This window comes from Pseudorca crassidens, chromosome 20 (assembly GCF_039906515.1).
Source record: "Pseudorca crassidens isolate mPseCra1 chromosome 20, mPseCra1.hap1, whole genome shotgun sequence".
Classification (NCBI taxonomy): Eukaryota; Metazoa; Chordata; class Mammalia; order Artiodactyla; family Delphinidae; genus Pseudorca; species Pseudorca crassidens.
This window is the reverse complement of record NC_090315.1, coordinates 61,113,877-61,136,661: the sequence shown is the minus strand read 5'-3', so window position 1 is coordinate 61,136,661 and position 22,785 is coordinate 61,113,877. Positions and strand designations below refer to the sequence as shown.

Below are 22,785 nucleotides of genomic sequence, written 5' to 3'. Positions count from 1 at the left end.
GTAGGTGTTCACTACACAGCCACAGCTATACTTCCCAGTTAGTTAAGGAACCCACATGGAACACCACCAGGATCAGAAGTGACTTCTCTAACCCTTCCTTGGACTGTAATCTACAGAGAGAGAATTTAATTGGGAAGTAAACTGTCAGAATGTTAATAGTTCTAAAAATGCTTAAAATCTATATAACTGGAATATTTTTCTTCTACAGCATTGCAGTGTGAGTGTTTTCTAAAGAAACCGTCATCCACCCACCAAAATATGAACAGCTGTTTTTAAAATCGTGATGTACAGTGACAGCGCTGCGTTTTTTCTAGTTCACTGGTCTCTGAGGCGTGGTGCTCAATGAGGTCAGGTCTTCACATTCTCGCTCTAAACAAACTGGTTCACTTTCACAGAGAAAACTGGGGTTAAACAGCTACATTCAGACACCCTGACTTGGCTCAAGGATCTGGCAGGTCTTGATCTTGCCAGTTACCAGGTGACAGTGCTTCTCATAAACAACTCAGAGGCAAAATGACAAAAACTGACTAAAGAATAGCGTTCGTGAAAGGGTGCCCCAATCTCTTTGTGGCTGCTTGTTCAATCCCCAAATCACATGCTACCCACCCTTCCATATATAACTAATTTCCCAGTGAAGCTTTCTCAACTAACACAGCAAAGAGATCACACAAGATAGACATCGTCATACTTTCTTATGAGATTTCTGAAAATTCTCTTTTCTGTGGGGAAAAAAGTTAGCATTTCAACTCTACTATTCCAGAAAGAATAACCAGACAACCAAAACACTATGTGATTTAATTGTATATGCTTGTTATTTCAAACTTAACAGAAATATAAAACTTTACGAAAAAAAAAAAAGGAGGACCCTTACTAAGAAATCTTTTTATAAAATAAAGTGCTAACAAAGTATTTCATAGGTGAAGTAGTTCAAGATGAAGTTCTTGAAATTTAGGGTTTCCCTTATAACGTGTCTAATATCTAGTTAAGGTTCCAAAGTAGATGGGTGCCTTTAACGTGACTAAGGAAAATTACCAGCCCTGGCAAAAGGGCAGGAAAGTCACCTCACAGAATAATCGGATAAAGTGTGTCTTACCAAAACTCTGAACATACACAGCAGTTCAGCGTCTGGGAACTTACCCTACGAAAGTATTTGCTGCAGTACGCAGCAAGGACCTTTGTAGCAGGGTGTACTTAAAAGAAAAACAGTGTTAACGATGTTAACAGCGTCCCCAGGGAAGAGGTGGATGAAGGAGGGAGCAGCGTGCATGGAACACCTCGCAGGTGTCCACGTGCAGGGCAAACTGTCCACAGCAGCGGAACAGGCCCAGATGTGACCACAGGGGGCTTTAAAGGGGAGTCAGGGGAGCTGGGGGCAGGGCAGGAAGAGGGGCCGAGGCTGGACAGCCACGTGTGGTGCACAGGTGGGCCGAGGGGAGGCGGAGGGACCACCAGGGTGGGCATGGGGCTGACAGAGCTCACGCGCTCTGGTCCGGGTTTTTCATACGGGGCGCGCACCGCTTTTTCTCTTGCTTTACTGAAGGGAGAGGAAACTTGTGGAAGCGCTTTGGGCTTTTACAGACTCGGGGGAGCGCCGGCTCCCTACTGCCCGCGCTGTGTACCTGGGTGGTCGGGACTCAGCTCCTCCACGGCGATCTGCACCACATCCGCCAGGTCCTGTTCTGACATCATCCAGGACGAGAGGAGAGTGGCCGGTCAATGGGCAGGAATCAGACTCACCAGGCACGGGGTTTCTGTCACCTAAAAACAAAAGCCAGGATAGCGGAGAGGGAGATGAACGATCCTGACCTTGAAATGCTGGAAACTGCTAGCCACGTTCTGTATCCAAGAGGACACCAGAAGCCTGTGGGTTTTTTAAATATAGGGTTCTTCTTGCCCCAAACCACCAAAAGGTTAGTGTCCTTTGAGAACTGAGAAATGGCCCCCAAACATTTCTCGCTGCCTCTGTCCTTCAGCACCAGACTAGTCCCCACCTCGCCAGTCCATTCCCACACCGCCTCCTAAGTCACCTTCCTAAGACAGCTAGAACGCGTCACCCCAAGCCAGACGTCCCCGGGTCCCCTTCTTGCCCACGGAACACGTCCTGTCCCTCGCCTGCCCCTGCCGGCTCTCAGATCCACTAGACACACCACACCCCGGAGAGCACTGAAAACATACCTCCCGAATTTTACCCAAAAGGACCCTTCCGCCAAGGCTGTCCCCTCGCCCCATTTCCACTCCTCGCGGCGCCCTCCCCTCAGGCAGGCAGAGAGCGGCAGCTCCTGGGAGGACTGAGCCCAGCACCGGCCCCCTGCCCCAGCCCGGGGCCTGTCCGCCACCACCCTGCCACCGCCGAGATGGCACCACATCTGCAACACAGTGCGTTCCTTTCTTCCTGATCCTCAAACGCTCTGATCAGGCCTAGACACACCTTCTCCAAGACAGAAATGAGGCCACGTCACTCCAAATAGGACCCATCAACACAGCAGTCTAAATGCGGTACTTGCAGACAGGATGCCTGGAGATCAGGAATCAATGCCACCATAACACTTTTATCATTCTACACTTTGTATTTTAATTACCTATAAACAAGTATTTATGAAAGAAGTAATGTATCTTCCCCAACTGGACTGCACGTTCCCTGAGGGCGGACAGCGGGCACCCAACTCTACAGCACAGCGCCTGCCCCGCACGTGCCCACCCCCACCATGCCCACGCAGGGCAGCTGCATTAAGAGTTTCAGATCACCTAGCCTCAATCAGGAGTCTACTGACAGCTCCTTTAAATGGCTACGTTCCAAAGGCACAAAATTAGATTCGCAGGTTCCACACGTGCTCGTAAACCCTATAAAGCCAGGTTTAAACTCTGCAGCTTCCACGGCAGCAGCGCCAGGATTGCTTAGGCACAGCCACGTGCAGAGGGAGCCGAGCTCCTCCCTTAAAGTTCCCTTCACAAAACGAACGCGACACCTTCATGTGGGTGCAGTCCATCAAATGGCCAAGGTGTGTCACCGCCATTTAGGCACCTCACGCGAGACTGAGGAAAGCACGAAAGCACCAAACGTCCCTTCCAGAGCAGACGCCCATGACAAACAACTGGGTGAGCCCTTCAGAAGTCCAGCTGGGGAGGGGTGGCAGTGACAGAGATTTTTAATCTCTCAAATGAGGAGAGCGAACCCAGGTCAGGGTCTGTAACAAGCTGAGAGATCGGGTGTTTCCTGAAGAGCCCCAGAGCATGAGCGAGTGGACAAACCACTGACAGCACGAGGTCCTCAAGGGTGCAGCAAGGAGGAAGCAGGGGTCAGCGAGAAGGAAAAAACGGGTCTGCTTGGGAACAGTGGCTGAACCCAGGAGGTGAGCACCACTGGGGGCAGACAAACGCCAGGGCAGCTGCGGAACGGCCACAGGCCAACATTCTGGGCCACAGACGCTCAAAGACTACTCATCCAAAGCTCCCTCCTGCGCTAAATACACTGGAAAGAAATGACTAGAATAGAATACAAAGCATACAGGACAGGGAGAATGAGAGTCTAATTACGGGGGGGAGAGGAGAACAGCCAGGAGAGCACAAGAAAACAGCTACCACATGTTTTACAACTTTCTAAAAACAACAGAAAATAGAGCTCTAGGACACGGAAATTAGAAAAACTATTCTAAATCTAGCCTTCCTTCCATATATCCAGGAAAATCAATTCCACAGAAAATTAACCAAAGAAAATATTGAGGTCAAATCTCATGCCAAGGTGATATATTTTAAAAGTGAATAGGAGCAAAGTAGCATCACTACAGACAGTTAAAGTATGCTAGAAAGACATGTCCCTAAGAGATGAAAACTCTATCTTAATATTTCAAAACAAACTAATACTCATGAAAGAAATTATATAAGGTATCACTAACCATAAACCAGCATTAGAAAAACTCAGAAATGAGGGGGGAAAACTCAGAAAAGATTAGAAATAAAAGGAGAATAATTTTGGAAATGAAGGCTAAACTAGAAGGAATCCAAGAGCAAGTAAATACAATAAATTATACCGTAAGAAACACAAAATGGGGGCCTCCCTGGTGGCACAGCGGTTAAGAATCCGCCTGCCAATTCAGGGGACGCAGGTTCGAGCTCTGGTCCGGGAAGATCCCACGTGCCGCGGAGCAACTAAGCCCATGCACCACAACTACTGAGCTTGCGCTCTAGAGCCTGTGAGCCACAACTACTGAGCCTGCAGGCCACAACTACTGAAGCCCACGTGCCTAGAGCCCGTGCTCCGCAACAAGAGAAGCCACCGCAATGAGAAGCCCGCGCACCGCAACGAAGAGCAGCCCCTGCTCGCCGCAACTAGAGAAAGGCCGCGTGCAGCAATGAAGACCCAATGCAGCCAAAAATAAATAAAATAAAATAAATAAATTTATTTTAAAAAAAAGAAATGAAAGGAAAAAGTTGAAGAAAAAGTAGCTGACAAGCAAAGAGGATGCAACATATGTTTAATAGGGGACTCTACAAAGAAAACCAAAGGAAAGCGATGAAATGGAATACTACAAGCAAATCTGAAAAAACTCTTCAGAAATGAGGAGAAAACATTTGAAACTACTTATGAAAAAGACACACCATAAACCTGGGGCAGGGCAGGCAGAACAACCAATACCAAGACACATTCTAGTAAAATTATTTAAAGAAAAAAAGAAAAGTTATTTTAGACATCTAGACAAAAATACTGGACACCTTAAAATGGTGGGGGGCAGGGCAGGTTATCCAACTACAGCAGAAGAAGGGAGACTCACACACAAAAGACACTCGAGGAAAGTAACGGGAGCCTTTACACCCAGACAAAGTGAGCTTCAGGTACACAGGCAGCAACTCGTGCCAACATACAGCACTCAGAGAACAGCGCTCCCAGAAACCCTTCCTGAAGAAACTGCTGGAAAACAAGATTCAGAAAACCAAGGTCACTTGGAGAGACAACACATGAGCTGGTCAGTGGTGAGCAGCCTACGTTTACATGGAGAACCGAGACTAAAGGAGAAAGCAGTCTGCAACGGCTCTATGCTCTGACAACGGAGATACTATTTACCTGCTTAGAAACGGGGAGAAAAATTGGGAGAGTACACACAAAACAAATTTTAACAATTTTAACAATCACACTGGGTGGTGGCGTGGGAACTCCCTCCGAGAATTTTCCACGCGCAAATGAGGATCTACAGGATATTCCAATTCTGTCACTCCCGATGTCCTGACAAGCAGATCCAGAGGTCGGGCAGAAGAGGTCTCGGGGCTGCGGATCTGACTCCAGGCATGTATTGGAATTGGACATATGAAGTCAGGCGTGTGTGCAGAATCCAGGAGCTGAATCCAGTAGCAGCGTGCCTCCCTACAGCCTACACTGTGAAATACCGCCTCTCACCAAGGGATGAGGGCTTCCTGGAGAAATGGCCAATTCCACATCTGAGGCAAGGAATATGCAAGATAACATCTTGTCATCCCAGATGTAGGGAAGCGATCAAAGACATCAGGGCTGTACCAAAAGGACTCAGAAACCAACTCAAAGATGCTCCTCCTGGCAAAAGGTGGGAAAAAATGACCCTCAACAAGGGTAACCACGTCCATGGGCTGAAAGAGAAATATTTTTAAATTCATTAAACGGGGGGGGGGGGGGGGGGGGGTGAGGGGCGGCATCAAAAAGGCCCCTATAAATTAAAGGAGACTTCAATGACAACAACAAACAGGCAAAACTGTGATTTTCTCTATTTGTATTGTATTTAATAAAAAGGTTTTTCTTAAGGCAAAATTCAAACAAAGTGGAAAACACTTGTTACACATGCACCAAAGAGCTAATTTCCTTCTTTCACAGCAACAGAAAAAAGACCAATAAAGCTAATCAAAAGGAGGATAAGAATGAGAGTAAATTCACAGGGAAAAAAGTCGCAAAGCTTTTAAGCACGAGAAGACACGACCTCTCAATGCAAATTTCAACCAGCCGCTCAGTGTGACAGGCGTGCTAGAGGCCTGTCAGGACGTGGGCGCTCTTGTGCGCGCTTGATGGGAGCTTAGCTCTGAAGACCAATAGGAAACAGGCATCAAAGTGCTGCTGCCCGGCCCTGACCGTCCCACCAAGGAATCCTCCCAGCACAGAGAGTCACACGTTTGTGCAAATATCTACCCACCAGAGAAACAAAACAACCAAGGCATTGCTTTTAGCAGCAAAAGAATGGATGATGCAACCTGAATGCTGTTTTAAAAACACAAGTCTGGCACAGCTGAACAATGAGAGACTAGGCAACAGTCTAGAACAGGGGTCCCCAACCCCCAGGCCACGGACTGATACCAGTCTGTGGCCTGTCAGGAACCGGGCTGCACAGCAGGAGGTAAGTGGCGGGCGAGCGAGTGAACCTTCACCTGCCGCTCCCCATGGCCCCCCATCACGCACATTACCGCCTGAGCCACTCCCCCCATCATCTGTGCAAAACTTTGTCTTCCATGAAACCGGTCCCTGGTGCCGAAAAGGTTGGGGACTGCTGGTCTAGAAGGACCAGTCAGAGCTCTCTAAGGAACGACTCCCGAGATGCAGTATTACGTGAACAAAAATGGGGCAGAATGTGTACAACACACTTTAAAAAAAAAAAAAAAAAAGCTAGACATGCACACACTATCCCTGGGGCACAAAGATGAAAGGAAATTCTATTTGCCTATTTTTTATCATGTACATTTATCAGCTTTTCAAAAGTAAAAATACTTTTTAAAAATGGTCAGACAACTAAATATTGAGGCGTCCACCGTGAGGAAATCCTCACCTCCGACCTCCCTCATATGCAGTACGACTCTCAGCCCTGGCACCCGTTCAGCCTCACCCGCAGCCCCAGGACTCAGAGGCAGGCAGGACCTACAGCTGGGAGGGCCCAGCAGGCCTTACCGGGGTTATTCTAAACCTGGGTCCTCTGAAGGTGACCTCTGAGCAGATTAACTGTGGTTGGTACAAAGACCAAAGCCACTAGGGCCATAACTCGGTCTTTTTTCCAAACTAAGAACCAAAGCAAGGATTATTAAAGGGGTACAGTGGACTCCTTCATGAAGGCAGTGGCCCTCAGTTAGATAATACCACCCTACCCACCTTTGAATTGATGGATTTAAAACGTTTTAGGGTCACACACTGCTTTCAGGATCTACTTTTTAAAAAATTACAGATCCTTTTCCAGGAAAGAAGCACAGACACAGTCCTGCCAAGTTTCAGCGCCTCATAATTACCAGAGACTGCTGGCTGCCTACCCCAGTACCTGCTCTCCCTGACGCTCAGTGTTACAAGAGTCCGAATTCACAGGGCACGGGGCCACCAGACAGCACAGCCGCTGCTGCAGCACCCCGTGGCCACGTGACCCACTCTGGCCAATGGGGTGTGAGCGCAGACGCAGTGCGGGGCAGCTCCTGGACCCTTCCTCCTTCTCGCCCTCCTGCTGCTGGCCTCCTGGACTGCCTGCCTCGGACTTCCTTTATACCAAAGGAAAATCACCAACCACCTGCTCTAAAAACAACACATTTTGGAATCTGCAGCATGCAGCCAGGCTTAACCTCCGTGACTCACCCCATGAGCCATGGGCCACACGTCCCAGGTTAAATACCTGTCTCTCACAAACGGCTGGTGGAACGTTCCCAGGTGCCCAGCTTAAGCTTTTCCTGCTTTCTAGAAGCTCCGTGAGTGACTTAAGAAAATACTCCGAGCTCACCATAAAATCCTGAATCCTACCCTCTTCCAAATGAGGACACCACACAATTATCTAAGCTGTTTACTCAAACTGACTCTACTGCCAGGATAAAGAGTCACTTAAAATTCTGCTAACAGTGAACGTTTGAACAGAAAAAATTAGGGCAACAAGCCCAAGAAAACTAGAACAGAACGATGCATGTGGATGCCAGTTTGGCAAATGAAATTTGCCATTTCTCAGAAATCCTGGAGACAGTCCAGTCTTAATATCGTAAAGCAGCTGGACTGCGATTACTGTTCAATAATGTCTCTAAACAGCAATGACTACAAGCCTGTGAAGAGAGCGTCTTCCAGGGTGCCGGCGGAAAAAGAGCCCACCGACCCAGATCAACCACCCAAGGGCTCAGCCTCAGGGGACTGGTAGAGTAAATGACCTGAGACACCGCAGTCACTCATGTGAATGGAAAGGTCTCCAGAACACAATACTAACAGAAAGGAGCGTAAGAGGAAAACTGCATGTATGTGTAGCCACGTGTCCGTGTGTGCAAATGCACACGAGATGCTCTGGAACGATACACACTGAACCAAGGTGACACAGGAGGGAAAAGGTACAGATAAAACCACCTGACCTTCATCCTTTATCCTTCTGGACTGCTGAGCTTCGGCTGCGCTGGGTCTCCGTTGCTGCGTGCAGGCTTCCTCTAGTGGCGGCGAGCAGGGCTACTCTTCATTGGGGTGTGTGGGCTTCTCACTGCAATGACTTCTCTTGTTGCGCAGCACAGGCTCTAGGCACACGGGCTTCAGTAGTTGGGGCTCACGGGCTCTAGAGCGCAGGCTCAGTAGTTGTGGTGCATGGGCTTAGCTGCCCCGCGGCACGTGGGATCTTCCCGGACCAGGGCTTGAACCCGTGTCCCCTGCATTGGCAGGTGGATTCTTAACCACTGTGCCACCAGGGAAGCCCCTGGACTGTTGAACTTCCTATAAGTACATATTACTTATTGTGCTTATTATTATTGATTTTGTTTTTCTAAAACAGAGCAATAAGTACACGGATGAGGCCAAGCACATCAAATCTGGATAAAAATTAGGGAGCCTTCTTCAATCCTGACTTCAATCCACCTCCCAGCCTACAGCGTGTGAGCGTCCACAGCCATGACCACTCGCGCAGGTACGCCCTGCCATGCCCTGCCCTGCAATGCCCCTCCTCCTGGACCATGGGTCAGACTACCCCTCTCCCTGCGGCTCAGCGCTGGACCTCTTCTCATCCACACTGAAATACCATCTATCTGCTGACGGCTCACGATCCACTTCACCTCCGACCTCTCCCAGGAACTCCAGATCTACGTGACAACCGGCCTCCAGGCCACTTCCCCTGAGTGTCTAGTCTCAACGTGAAGGAATCCAAACTGAACTCGTACCTCTCCACAACCAGCCGACACCTCCAGACTTCCCACCCCAGGTGCTCAGGCCAGAACCTTTGGGCCTTGGTTCTCCTCTCTCATCCGACCTATAGGCAGAATCTCCCGCTGTCCTCACTCTGGCCTTATCATTGCACATCTGGACCCACGCACTGGCCCCCACCTGGGTCTCCCTGCTCTGTCTTTGCCCCAGAATTACTGCCAATGTTTAAAAGCTACGGGATCACGTTAAAGCCCATCTCAGCATCACTGTCTGCTCAAAGCCCGTTGAAGGTTCCCCAATCATTCAAGGTGCGTGCCTGGCGGCCAGCACCAGTCAGCCTCTCTCCGCGCCCCTCAGGCTCCCTGTGTGGCTCCTCAGTCTGCCGTCTAAGGAGGCCGCCCCAGCTGGGCAGGCACACACCAGCTCAGCCCTCACCCTCCGAAGTCCACCTGCCCCTCGGCCAGCCACTCCTCACCCGTCACACCCACCACCAGCACTCACGTCCCTGCTGCCCTTTCCTGCTTTATCACAAAGCCCTTATATCTAACCTACGACACAGGCTAAACACCCATCTTGTTTAGCATCTGTCTCCCCTGCTGGAAGACGAGCTCCACTGGGCCGGAACTCTCACCATCTTGCTTGCTGCCGGCCTGGGGCCTGGCACACCATGCACGTCCATGCCGTGGGTCTAGTGGGAGAGCCCAAAGGAGAGTCACCCCCCAGGGCAGAACTATGAAGGGCCGCACATCTGCTGACAAAGCGTGCAGGAAGGGCGGCAGAGTTCTCTACATCTGTGTTTTGATTTCAGTAAGGACTGTACCACAATTAAGTCACAAATCTGTTTAGCTTACAACTGTGAACTTCATGCAAATGACATGTTAGGTTTAACAGTGAAAATACAAGCTGCTCAGGGGTTGTCAGCAACAGACACGAGCAGCTGTTCATCAGCAGAAACACAGAACGATGTAAATATGTTATTTTTCTCTATTAAAAAGAAGCGTTGAAATAAAAAAAACACAGAACTGCACATTTAGTTTTAATTTTGCTCATTTTTAAATATTTCGGACACCTGTAAAATAAAACCACAAGGCCACTGAAACAGGAAAAAAAGAAAAGCCACTGTAATCGAGCACACGACTGAACTTCAGCAGACGTAACCAGGCAAAGCCCCGTGTGCCCACCCTGGGATTTTCTCAGTCACCACCGAACGACATCACACAGGTCATCTCATTAGGGATGTCACAACATATGGGGTTTTTAGGGCAGACACTCTGCACAGAGCTCTTTCTCCCATCAGCCCTTGAACAAGCGCCCCACTGAGCCTGTCTGCAGGAGGCTGTCCCTGGGAGGCGCACACTACAACCACCGTGTGACCTCCGACTCTGCTCTACCAGAACTACTTCCCAGCCGTCAGATCCCTGCAGGCGAGCCGTGTGAAGAGACGCGGCCCAGGTGCCGTGACGTCGTGGGTGGAAGCGGGAGCACGCCTAGCTCACCGTGGAGGGGCCTCGGGAGTAGGCCATGCCAGGCTGACCTCCCTTTACAGATGCCAAACACACGGACTGAAGACAGTCCTCGGAGGAGCAGGAGCGGCCCCGATGAGTACAAGGGACAGAAGACCCTGAAGGAGAGCAATCGCGCAGGAGACAGTGGGAACCGCCAGCACCCAGGCCCAACAGCATCCCCGTCCCACCAGATGGGGATGGGACGGTGCCCCAGCCACCGCCCCGCCTCTGGCACCAGCTTCACGTCCACCTGAGCAGCAAGGCCGAGTCCACACACCGTAAAGACCAGAGTAGTAACCTCCACCCCCAGGAGGAAGCGGCCCAGTGGTGCCCAGTTAAAAAGCTCAACTTCCAGAAACAGGGCACCTCCAAGAAAGTAAAGATCATTCCATTCAATCAGATCCATCTGGATATAGATGGAGTAATAAAATTAATTAAAAGCCAGTAGGAAGTAAGCAAAGAAATCAACTTTTATTAAACTGAGACATGTGAACAAGACTCAGCTTACTGATTTTCCCCAAGTCAGTGTGGCGTGGCAGGGGGACGCTCAAAGGACAAATAGGGAAGAAAGAGAAAACATGACTATAAATGACCAGCCGGTACTAGATCATCGGAAAGCACTGATTCTTAAGAAAATCCAGGCCACACTGTTTCTTCTTCAAAACAGCCCCCCTAAAAATGTTTAAGTTTGAAATTAGGAGAAGAAGGTCAAACTAGCCTCACATGGCAGGTCCTTCCCCTCTAAAGTTAGCATGTTTGATTAAACTGGCCACTTCTATTCACCTTTTCCAAAATATATAAACCTCCTCAAATACAGACCACCAACGCAGGAAACGGAACTGGCCGGATTTAAATTGATCCCACAGCACCACTGTCCTACTTCAAGACACACTGGTCTCAGGACCCCCTTCCCCATCTGAAAGTTAGTGAGCTTGTACTCGTGGACGTGCATCTATCAATATCACCATCTCTGATATTAGAACAGAAAATGTGTGAATACTTTATTCATTTAAAAATTACAAAAATCCATATATTACATATTAACATACAAAACTTTTTTTTACCAAAAATAACTACTAGAGGGGCTTCCCTGTTGGCACAGTGGTTAAGAATCTGCCTGCCAGTGGAGGGGACACAGGTTCGATCCCTGGCCCGGGAAGATCCCACGTGTTGTGGAGTAACTAAGCCCATGCACCACAACTACTGAACCTGCGCTCTAGAGCCCGTGAGCCACAACTACTGAAGCCCGCGCACCTATAGCCCACAAGCCACAACTATGGAGCCTCTGCTCTACAGCCCACTAGCCACAGCTACTGAGCCCGCGTGCCGCAACTACTAAAGCCCATGCCACGTGCTCCACAACAAGAGAAGCCACGACAATGAGAAGCCCGCACACTGCAAGGAAGAGTAGCCCCAGCTCGCCACAACGAGAGAAAACCCGCCTGCAGCAACGAAGACCCAACACAGCCAAAAATAAAAACAAATTAGTTAATTAATTTTTTAAAAATAACTACTAGAGTTTCCAAAACAACAGCAGTAAAATCTTAGCAAGAAGAGACACAGTTTTGCATTTTGACAAATCTCTTTAATGTCAGACTTACTGGAAAACAACTGGGTTCTCATATCTATTACTGCATGAAAAAGAGGGCAGTGCGTCTGAACAGCCCGTTCAAGATAACTGCGGATATTCCTCTGTAATACAACACCAAACCTCAACAAGGGCTTTATTTCTCCCCAAACGTGAGCTGCAATGTGGAATCTAAAACTGTACTGCTGAACTTTTTGTTACTTTATCACTTTAAAATCTGTCTTTAAATGGACATTTACCTGGGTCTGATTTGGTCATTTGGAAAAATACTGGTTCAGTGAGTTATGCAGACCTTCCGGATGTTGTTAATTACAGATTATCTAAAGCAACACATTCCTTAACATCAGCACTGATCTCATCAGAAAAGTCCTGGGGACTTCCCTGGCAGTACAGTAGTTAAGACTCAGCGCTTCCACTGCGGGGGCACGAGTTCGACCCGCGCTCAGGGAACTAGGATCCCGCATGCTGTGCGGCGCAGCCAAAAAAGTAAATTAATTAATTAATTTTTAAAAAGAAAAATAGGGGCTTCCCTGGTGGCGCAGTGGTTGGGGGTCTGCCTGCCGATGCGGGGGACACGGGTTCGTGCCCCGGAGTGGCTGGGCCCGTGGTCCGGAGCCTGTGCTCCGCAACGGAAGAGGCCACAACAGTGAGAGGCCTGCGTACCGCAAAAAAAAAAAAAAAGAAAAGTCTTGAAGTCTTAGGAAGCTGCCAGGTTCACAGTGGCAGATACAAGCTTTCTGAAATTCCAATTCTACTTGGAAGTACAAATTTTACCACTGGCAATAGTGTTAGCTGCTTTCCTTGCAGTGACAGGCTAACTCTGTCCGTTTAGTAAGAAATACTGGTAATGTGTCAATTCTTCCGTTATGGTGGTCCATGAAAAAAAGCGGCCAGTTCAGCTAGCAACCCAAGTAACTGCAGAAAGGCCCATCTTCCAGGCAACCTCCCGACTCCAAAACGCAGAAGTGCTTTCCACACACTTCCTGTTTTGTTACAGAGTATTAAAAAGGGGTGCACTCAGGGCTGAGATTTAACAAAGTGAATGATTTTCACTGCTGCCCCAAGGACATTCTTAGAGGAGAATGGCTTTTCTGAACTGCACGGCAGTAAGGAATCCAGCAACAATGGTAGCTCGGGGACTCGGTCCAAATGTTAACAGGCAAAAAGAGGCAAATGACCTCTTGACAGTCATGAAAACTATTTTGACCTCAAATACCCACTGGGAATGTCTCAAGGACATCCCTGGGGTCTGTGGACCACAATGACAACCACTGCCTTCAGGAATTATATCTCTAGAAAGAAAGCGTAAGAACCACATACACATTAAAATGAATTTCAGATAATGTCTGCTATAAAATGGAAACCATAAAAGCAATTAAAAGCAACTTTTACTTGATTTACCAACTGCCAATGATAAATGTAAATACAGTGCAGAGGCCTGCATATATCTCGCAATAAAAGTTTCAGTTTCTACGTAGATAATGCCCATATTTTAATTCTTCTCTGGTAGCTCCTAAATTGCTTACACTGTGAAGAATTATTCTGATAACATAAAGTACTAAATCTGCCACAGATGCAGGACTGTAATAACGTACGGGGACTGTAGGCTTAAACGCCTTAACCTTACTTCTTAGTTCTGTGACGAGCCTTACTGAGTGTCTATGGACTACGTATACAATTAACATCAACGACCTTACTGCATTTATTCATACATTCTTCAAAAAACAACCCCCGGGCTCTGTGCTAGACACACGCCGAAGGGAGCAGAGCTAGCCCTGCCCACAAGACACTTACTAAGGCAGTAAGTCGGAGCAGTGACACTGGGGGTATCCTGGGGATCGACTGCCCGCCAGGGCTGAGGGCAGACACGGGTGGGGGGCTGCAGCAGCTGCCTGGCTGGGAGGATCAGGGCACGCTGCCCAGAACCGGCGGAGAGCTGAGCAATCGGAGGACGAACGAAGGGGTCAGAGATGCCGGTCTACTGGCCAGACTCTTGAAAAGTCCACGGCATGAAACAAACTGGCAGAGGCTGCGGAGACCTGCCAGTGTAGGGAGGTCCAGGGGCGGGACAGGGAGAGGCAGCCACAAAGAATCTCAGGGGAAACTTGAGTATGGACCGTATCTTCAGTGACTCGGAATCACTGCTCCTGTTTGTAGGTGCAGTTATGTAAAACAATGTCCTTGCTCCCAGGACACGAGTGCTCAAGCACTGAGGGGTGAAATGAGGTGACCTCTGCAACTTACTATCAAACGCAGGAAAAAACAGAAACAACGCAACGTGCCAAAACATCGCCCCGTCGTGCACCTAGATGCAGGGTGTATACCTGTGTGTCCACCAGGCCCCTCTAGGAAGTACCCTCTAGATTCCAGCGAGGAGGCAGCCAGGATCACAGATTCAGTCAACAAGCTCAGGTGAGCTCGGGGAACCAGCGCCCTGGAGGCGGACACCGTCCCGGCCACGGCCATGCACGACGTAATGGTGGAAAAACAGCCTGTACCACCTCTGCTACGTACCTGCAAATCTCAGGCGACTGCAAAATAACTGTTTTAGAAAAAACAAAAATAATAAAACCCTCCAATCCACTCTGCCGCCCGCCAGCTGCCATCACGTCCCTCCAGAGCCAAACTCCTATAGCACATTCTGGAACTCTCGCCCACGCCCGTCCGCAAACACCATCCCTCCCCACACCCTTCAGGCCCCCAAACAAAACACTGGTTTCCAAACTCACCGTCGGACTGGACAAGAGCCCTGTGAACAATTCCCACCGGCCTCCCCGCTCAGCACTTCTCCTCGCTCAGAGCACCCTGGGGTCCTCCTCCTCCCCGGGGTTCACCCCTGGCCCCACCTACGCTGGGCCCTCCAGCGGCACTAGGTCTGAGCCTCACGCCGCGGCCCCCGGAGCCCCTTCTGGGAACCAGAGCCCAGAAGCACGTGTCCTGGGGGCACACGGCAGGCCCTTACAGGGAGTGACACCCATGCGCCCAAGTCTCCACTGCCGCCCGGACCCCTCACCAGTGATTTCCCTGGTCCAGTACGTCAAACCACACTATGGCCATTTGACAATAAAATCCGCTCCCGCACTTCCAAAGCTGAACTCTGCCCCCATCCCTACTCTTTCCCGAGAGCACCGCCCAAGGAGATCCCACCAACCCCCCCAGAAAGAACCCTGCAACTCCTCTTTTAACTCTCTCTGCTGTCACCCCCAGCATCTGACCATCACCAGGCCCGGGGGCCCTGCCCACCTGCTCCTTCCCACCCAACTCCTCTCCCACTACACCTGCGCCGCTGGGCTCCGCTTCCTTGAACCCGTGAACCGGCTTCCCTGTCCCTGCCTCTGGTCCCTGGCGATTAGGTGTCATCTCTCTGTAACCCACCCTAAGGTGGAATCCACGGATCTGTCCCTTGGTCCCTCCCAAAGCCACACACGGTGAGGCGGGAAGCCAATCCCCTCCCAGCCATCCTGCAGATGAGTTCCAGGCTCATCCCTCCCAAAGGGCTGTCGTCACGGCGCCCGGCTTGGCATCACATCTAAACTCTACCCGCATTTCAGGCCTCTCCCAATCCGGCTCCTGCCTACCTAGATATGACCTCATTTTATTCACTCACTCACTAGACCAAGGGTTGGCCCCGTGGACCAATTCCAACCCTCCACCTGTACAGCCCATGAACCAAATCAAAAGAAGAACAGTATGTCCTGACATGAAATTACATTAAACTCAAACATCAGTGTTCACAAATAAAGTTTTATTGGAACACAGCCGCAACCAGCTGTCTGCACACTGGCTGGGGCTGCTCGGGGGCTGTCACAGCTTGTCCAGTGACTGACAGCCTCACTCTAATGTAAAAACCTCTGCTCTGTGCGCTGGATCATCACGTCACAAACACCCTGCTGGGCACATGGGAGCGACCCGTAAATCCTGGGCAAGTGAATAAAGAAACGACCTTGAGGTTCACGTGCTCCGTAAGCACAGGTTCTCCTGAACTAGTCACTGGCCTGGCAGCTCCTTCAGTCCTTCAGCTACAGGGACAGAAGAGATCTTGGCTGTAATCATCTTCCCGTTGTAAAATAAAAAGGTAAAACATGAGACATTTGGAGACTACAGGCAATGCTCTCTCCTACACTTCACTTTACTTGTTGCTGTGTTTTTTACAGTTAACGTGGAAAACATTCAGAGACGTGAGGACAAATTAGATGACAGGTCAATTTTTTTTACCTCTACAGAAGAAAGTTACGTCGCAAAGAGCCACAACACATCACGCTGAATTCAGGGTGAAATTTAAAATTTTTAGTCATTTTCCCACTTACCTGTGCCCATATAAGAAATATTGGCCCTAAAATTATAAGAATTCAAACTCAACATTGCAAACTGTCTAAAACCATCTGATAGAATTTAAAATTGTCAATAAAATATCACTGAATAACAAATAATCTGCCAAACTTACAACACTATATAGCAACAGAATCTACCACAATTTACTTTCTGAGAAGTGCAGGAGAAAAGTCACCTCCCTGGAGAGAACAAGAGGCTATCTTAAGCCTGATGACTGTCAAGGGCGGCTGCTGGGCCAGCTGTGTGGAGTTCACACTGGAGGATTCCTCACAGTAGAAACACACATTTATCAAGGGTCCTTGCGTTTCTAACAAGTGTATACTTTACAACCATGCCCAAGCTTTTAACTAGCAAGTTGTACTATTTAAATCACCTCTAAGCTCCTGTCCAGTTCTCAAATTCTAAGATTCTGTGATGTAAGTTTATCACAGACAAAACTCTGACTACATGCAAATGTCTATCAATTAAATCTGCCCCATATAAACTGGTAAGCATAAAAAGATACAGGGCCTGGTGGGTGAAGCTGATGATAATAACAGTAATTATAGGCGCTACCATTCATTGGATCCTAAACACATCTTTGCATTATTTCACTGAGTCTTCACAACCTTGGATGTAGGTGCATCCCCGTTTTACAGAGATAGGCCCATCCCCTCACCATAAATATTTATTAAGGCAACATGAGACCGGAGAGCAGGTGGGGTGGCGGTAGGGGTAGGCATGGAGGGCAGGGCCCGGTCACTCGGTAACGCACTTTGCGTCGGGCTAACTAACCCCACTGCCATCCATCACCACATGTTCCCTTTGCCTCCCCTGAGAGCAGGGCTGTGCATCCATCCATCCTTCAGCTCCCTCCAGAAACTGCAATCCGTTTAGCACTCATCTGCCCTTCCTGTTTATTCCCAGGAACTGCAAAGCTTGGAGAGGAGGGTGGTCAGCCGTCCAGGGTAAGGATGCCAGTGTCCTAATCATTTTCCACTTGGAAATTTCACAGAAACCAAATAATACTAACAACATGTGCCAAGATGTTAAGGAAAGCTGTACTCCTAGCCAGGAACATAAAAAAAGACGATGAACACCCAGCTCGAGCAGTCATTAAAACAAGTAATGAGGACAGGTGACAGATGCAGGGACCACTCCAGAGGTTTCTGACGCACAACTGACATCAGGCAAACACAGCCGCTCAGAGGCAGGGCCCATAACCAAGGAGAACAAAGTAATCTGATCTACAACAGAAAATGGACAAAAGTGTAAGGAGCCCGCCAAGGACGAGTCGCAGATGCTGGCTGACCCATGCACGGCGCTGGCATGGCTCGGTCGTGGCAGACACAGCCCACGCCACTGTCACCTCGGGGGCCGAGGAACCAAGTTCACAGTCTCCATTTTACTCAAGATCATAATTCTCAATGTGTAATTAAAACTTAGTCATGGGGACTTCCGTGTGGTGCAGTGGTTAAGAAACCGCCTGCCAATGCAGGGGACACAGGTTCAAGCCCTGGTCCGGGAAGATGCCACATGCCGCGGAGCAACTAAGCACGTGCACCACAACTACTGAGCCTGCGCTCCAGAGCCCACGAGCCACAACTACTAGCCTGCGTGCCACAACTACTGAAGCCTGCGCTCCTAGAGCCCATGCTCTGCAACAAGAGAAGCCACCGCAGTGAGAGGCCCGTGCACCACAACGAGGAGTAGCCGCCGCTTGCCACAGCTAGAGAAAGCCAGCGCGCAGCAGCAACGAAGACCCAACACAGCCAAAAATAAAGAAATTAACTAATTTTAAAAAAACAAAAAAACTTAGTCACGAAAAACAACATCCTAAAGATTAGAAACTGCACTTAGAACCCCAAAATTACTGGGCCTGATCTAAGACTGATGAAAAGTTCATGCGATTAAAATGTCCATGTAAAGCATGTATTTATAAAGATACTTTAATCTTTTCAAAGCCACATGCGTGGTCAAATGCCTTAATCAGACCAGAATGCCTCCCTTTTACTGCTCCAGAACCCCAGGAAGCCGGTCTGAAACGTGACGAGGACTCTGAACTTCAGGCTGCAAATGGGCGAGGAGGCCCAAGTACCAAGAACGCCGTGTGCCAAGGGCCTCACACATGCTCAGATGTGCGCCCCACACCACCGCGGGAGGGAAGCCGTGCGTGGCTACCCTGCACGCAGAGCAGACGCTGCCAAGTCTGCCCCAAAGCCAAGCAGCCACAACACTGCTTTGAGCTGCACAGGTCCACCGATATGCAGATGTTTTTCAACAGTAAACATTTCGGTACTGCACAAGCTGCAGCTGGCTGAACCGAAGATGCAGAACCATGGATACGGAGGGCTGACTACAAGTTCTATTCAGATCTGCCACTACGTGCAGGGTTGGTGCCCCTACCCCCCACACTGTTTAAGGGTCAGCTGTACTTTTGTAAATAGATGGGTCCAGCACTGAACAGCAGAAGCCCTTAGAAAATAACCCTTCCCCAGCCCAACAGGACTATGTAGACTGGAGAGTGACCTTAAAGAACTTTTATAAACTTAGCAAATGACACCACGTAAGGCCACACTCATTTCTCATCCACAGCGCTAGCACATCATAAGCCCACCGCGTCCACACGTGCAACCAATGATCTGGGCAGACTTTAAAAGCAGCCCGGCATTCTGCCTCTTACCTCTACTGTCAGTCTCTCCCATCCCGCTCCCAAACAGAACAGCAGAAGGAAATGATTATGCAAAGTGATTGCTGTCAACAATAAATACGCAGACTTTTGATGTCACTAAACTTGTAATTTGTAAGGAGTATGGTGCCAATTTATGATAATGTCGGTAAGGGCAAATGTTCTTAGGGAAAAATACATCCAAAGTTAATACAGGAGTCCCTTTGTCTTTTGCTAAAAATGGACGTTATTGGGATAATTAATAAAATCTGAACTAGATCTGATGCTTAGATAACACAGCTGCATCGATGATAGATTCCTAATTTTGAAAATTGTACTGTGGTTATATAACAGAAGGTCCTTGTTAATAGGAAACAGCCATTTAAGTGTTTAAGGTTAAAGGGACTTCATAGTTTAAACTGTTCAGGAAAAACAATAGAAAAATATATACACACACAAACACAGAGAGTTGCAAAGAGAAAGGATAAAGCAAATATAAAATATTAGCATCTGAGACTCTAGGACAAGCCTACACCATAATTCTTTGTACTATTCTTGCAACTTCGAAGCCTGAAAAAACCCAAATCCAATTCCTATGAAGAGATGCTGAGGCTATTCTTCCAAAGAATGGCAGTGAGGACGGACAGACGCGTTCTCATCTGAAGGTGCTTCGCTGACACCAATTTTACTTCGTGCAGATTTCCCCAAAATACACCCTGCTGACGACCCCAGGCTCCCTGAGTCAGCAGAGGAGCGCAGCCGCTGGCGGTGGAGCGGCCTGCAGGAAAGGGGCCCAGCGGGGGCGCCTCACCACCGGCTCACTCTCGCCCAATTCCGCTGCTTGACTTCTTTCCCCAGCTTGCATGAGCACTTGCAGCCTCGAGTCACACACTACGGTCTGAGGGGCAGGTCCAGCCAGCGGTTAGTTTTTGTAGGTAAGTTTTATTGGAAAACAGCCACGTCTATTCCGGCCTCTCCAAGGGCAGAGCTGAGTGGTTGGGACAGACCCCCAAAGCCAAAAATGTCTACTCATATAGCCCTTGACACAAAGTTTGTTCACTTCTGCCCTGCAGCCGAGCGTTTAACCACATCAGTGGCATCTCCAGACTCTAGAAACTGCCTGGAGACTAAGACGGGGAAAAAGAGACAGGAACTTTTGTTGAAGAGCAGCGATCGTGGCCTCCTGAGAGGCGCTCCAGGATGGGCTGGCTCTGCCGGCTCCACCTCCTGTTGGCCGGAAAGAGCGATTTCTGCTTCAGATTATAGTGGATCCACAGAAATCCCAAAGAGGCAAAGCAGGCTTCCTGAGCTCTTGAATGATCCCTGGAGAACTCGGGAAGCAAGTTGAATTGAGTGGTTTTTGTTTGTTTTGGCTGTGTTGGGTCTTCGTTGCTGCGCGCGGGCTTTCTCTAGTTGCGAGGAGCGGGGGCTACTCTTCGTTGCGGTGCGCGGGCTTCTCATTGCGGTGGCTTCTCTTGTCGTGGAGCACAGGCTCTAGGTGCGTGGGCTTCAGTAGTTGTGGCACGCAGGCTCAGTAGTTGTGGTGCACGGGCTTAGTTGCTCCGCGGCATGTGGGATCCTCCTAGACCAGGGCTCGAACCCGTGTCCCCTGCACTGGCAGGCAGATTCTGACCAGGGAAGCCCTGAGTGTTTTATTAACAGCTACGCACAGAGGGAACCCCAGGCAGTACACGTTTGCTTTCATCTTACTGCCTTCAGCTTGCTTTCTCCCAACACAGTAGGACTGCATTTTATACAAAGCTGAATTATGCAAATTTAAGTTATACAAATGTAAAATAATGTAATAAATATTAAACCGTCGCTTCACAAAAAACGTGAAATTAGTTGAATCCTGCAAATCTGAAAAATCCACAAAATGTTTAATTTCAAAACTAGAAAGCCAGTTGACTGCAAACTATGTTTGCCCACTGACAGCTGCAGCAATTCTTCACTGGTAAACAGGATGCCCAGCATTCTTTGTCAGATTCAGTCAAAATCGTGGGTGGAGTGAATGACTTGGCGTCTCCAGGGAAGCTCCCAGCATAGAAGGCAGCTTAACGCAGCACTCTGCTCCTGAGACCCACCCCTGGCTCCAGCCCACCAGTTCACAGGACAGGTCCTGTCCTGCCATCCACCTGCCAACGCAAGTGCAGGGCCACTCTTGGTGGTGACAGCTGGAACCGCAGCCTGAGTCATCCCCCCCACCCAGGAAGATCCAGGGGCCCGGGGGCTGTCACCACACTCAAGGGACACAGTTCACACCAAGAAGGAAGCGCCAGCAGCACGCGCACCAAGTTCTCACTGCCAGCTGTATCCAAACCCATTGCTACTTTAGAGAGGGTTAGCTTTGCTTCAAGTCATCTGATGACTTTCCACCTTGAAGAAAACGGAGAAATCACTAGAGACCAGAAGCAGCATTCTTTGCAGCACAGAACGTAAATCTTTATTACAAAAGGTTTGTCAGTACAGGGCTCTGCCCAAAGCCGCTCAGCGCAGTGCCGGCTTCCTGACACCACTCCGCCCGCCCCATCCCTACCTGGGCCCTTCCTGCCAACTCACTTTCTCCTTCAGAGCATTACCTGCACTCATGTACGCTAAATGCTAACACAGGAGGACTTAGGGCAAGGAAAGGGTAGTCAGCTTCCACAGACCCTCCATCCCACCTATCTACCTTTTCAGTGATGTAATAAAACCCATTCTCATCTCTTCACCTTCTCTGGCCTTTTCTGGTGGATTTTATTCTTCCATCACTTATGCATTGTCAGCAATCCGACCCTATGGGTCACCAGTCATCGCCACCACCATCCCCCCTCCCCAGCACGAGGGTCCTTATAAAGACAAAGCAAATCTTACTGGCCACCCCCCAACAGAGGCAGATGATCCAAAACATTTAATCAAATCAGACAGTTCTTGGCTATGGGTAGATGTGAAAGATGCAGAGAATTTAATTCAAAATAGGAATCAATTTCACGTGACTTCCACAATGCTTCGGGTGTACTCTCAGCTAGTGGCTTAGGAAGTTAAGGTTTCCATCGTGTTTTCATTCAAGAATACCCACAGGTTTCAAGCAATGGCAGGCTCTGGGTGGTCATCCCAAGCTCAGCTTCCTCTCAGACTTAGTCTGCAGCATTATGGTGAGGGCGTGCACTGGGGGGGTGACAAGACGTCAAGAGCGATCCCCCTGCTCCCTGCCCTCTAGAACTGAAGAGGGCCCCCTCTCTTCCCAGTAGGCAGGCCGGGCACAGCCCGGATAGTGGACAGACAGAGTCAAAGGCAAGGCAGATGGCATAAATGAGATCATTAGCTAAAGCTCTCGCTTTTAACTGGTTTCACAACCTACACAAAAGTGAGAAACCTAAGGGTTAAGTATTTTTAAAACTACTCTGAAAGGGAGGGATGATGCTAGGATTCTACTCTTCTGTGGACTTAAATGAGCTCCAGGTACTATCCTGGAACAACAAAACAAGTGTAACTTTTTAAGAGCAAATTTCAACCATGTGATGCCGCCCCCCAACCCCCCCCAGCGGCTCTCAAATTTGCCAAAAATAAACATTTCAGAATGGTTCAGGGCAATTCCAGTGAACAATTCATTATGCAATTGTTTTTATGACCATCATATATGTGAAGTCAG

General features: G+C 49.0%; 1 protein-coding gene across 9 annotated transcripts in view; it reads right to left on the bottom strand.

Annotated features, from left to right (window-relative positions):
- The window catches only part of BANP (BTG3 associated nuclear protein), a 104,213-nt gene that overhangs the window by 76,769 nt on the left and 4,659 nt on the right, over positions 1–22,785 (bottom strand). For 8 of the 9 annotated variants that reach the window (XR_010939381.1, XM_067721305.1, XM_067721308.1 and 5 more), the window contains exon 2: positions 1,620–1,758. Coding sequence is in view for 8 of the 9 variants with exons in the window: in XM_067721305.1 (XP_067577406.1) it covers positions 1,620–1,689 (70 nt within the window). In the remaining variant the exon portion in view is untranslated. Of the gene's footprint in view, positions 1–1,619; positions 1,759–8,310; positions 9,557–22,785 lie in introns of those variants that run through there. The other variant, XM_067721303.1, reaches the window with a different exon arrangement.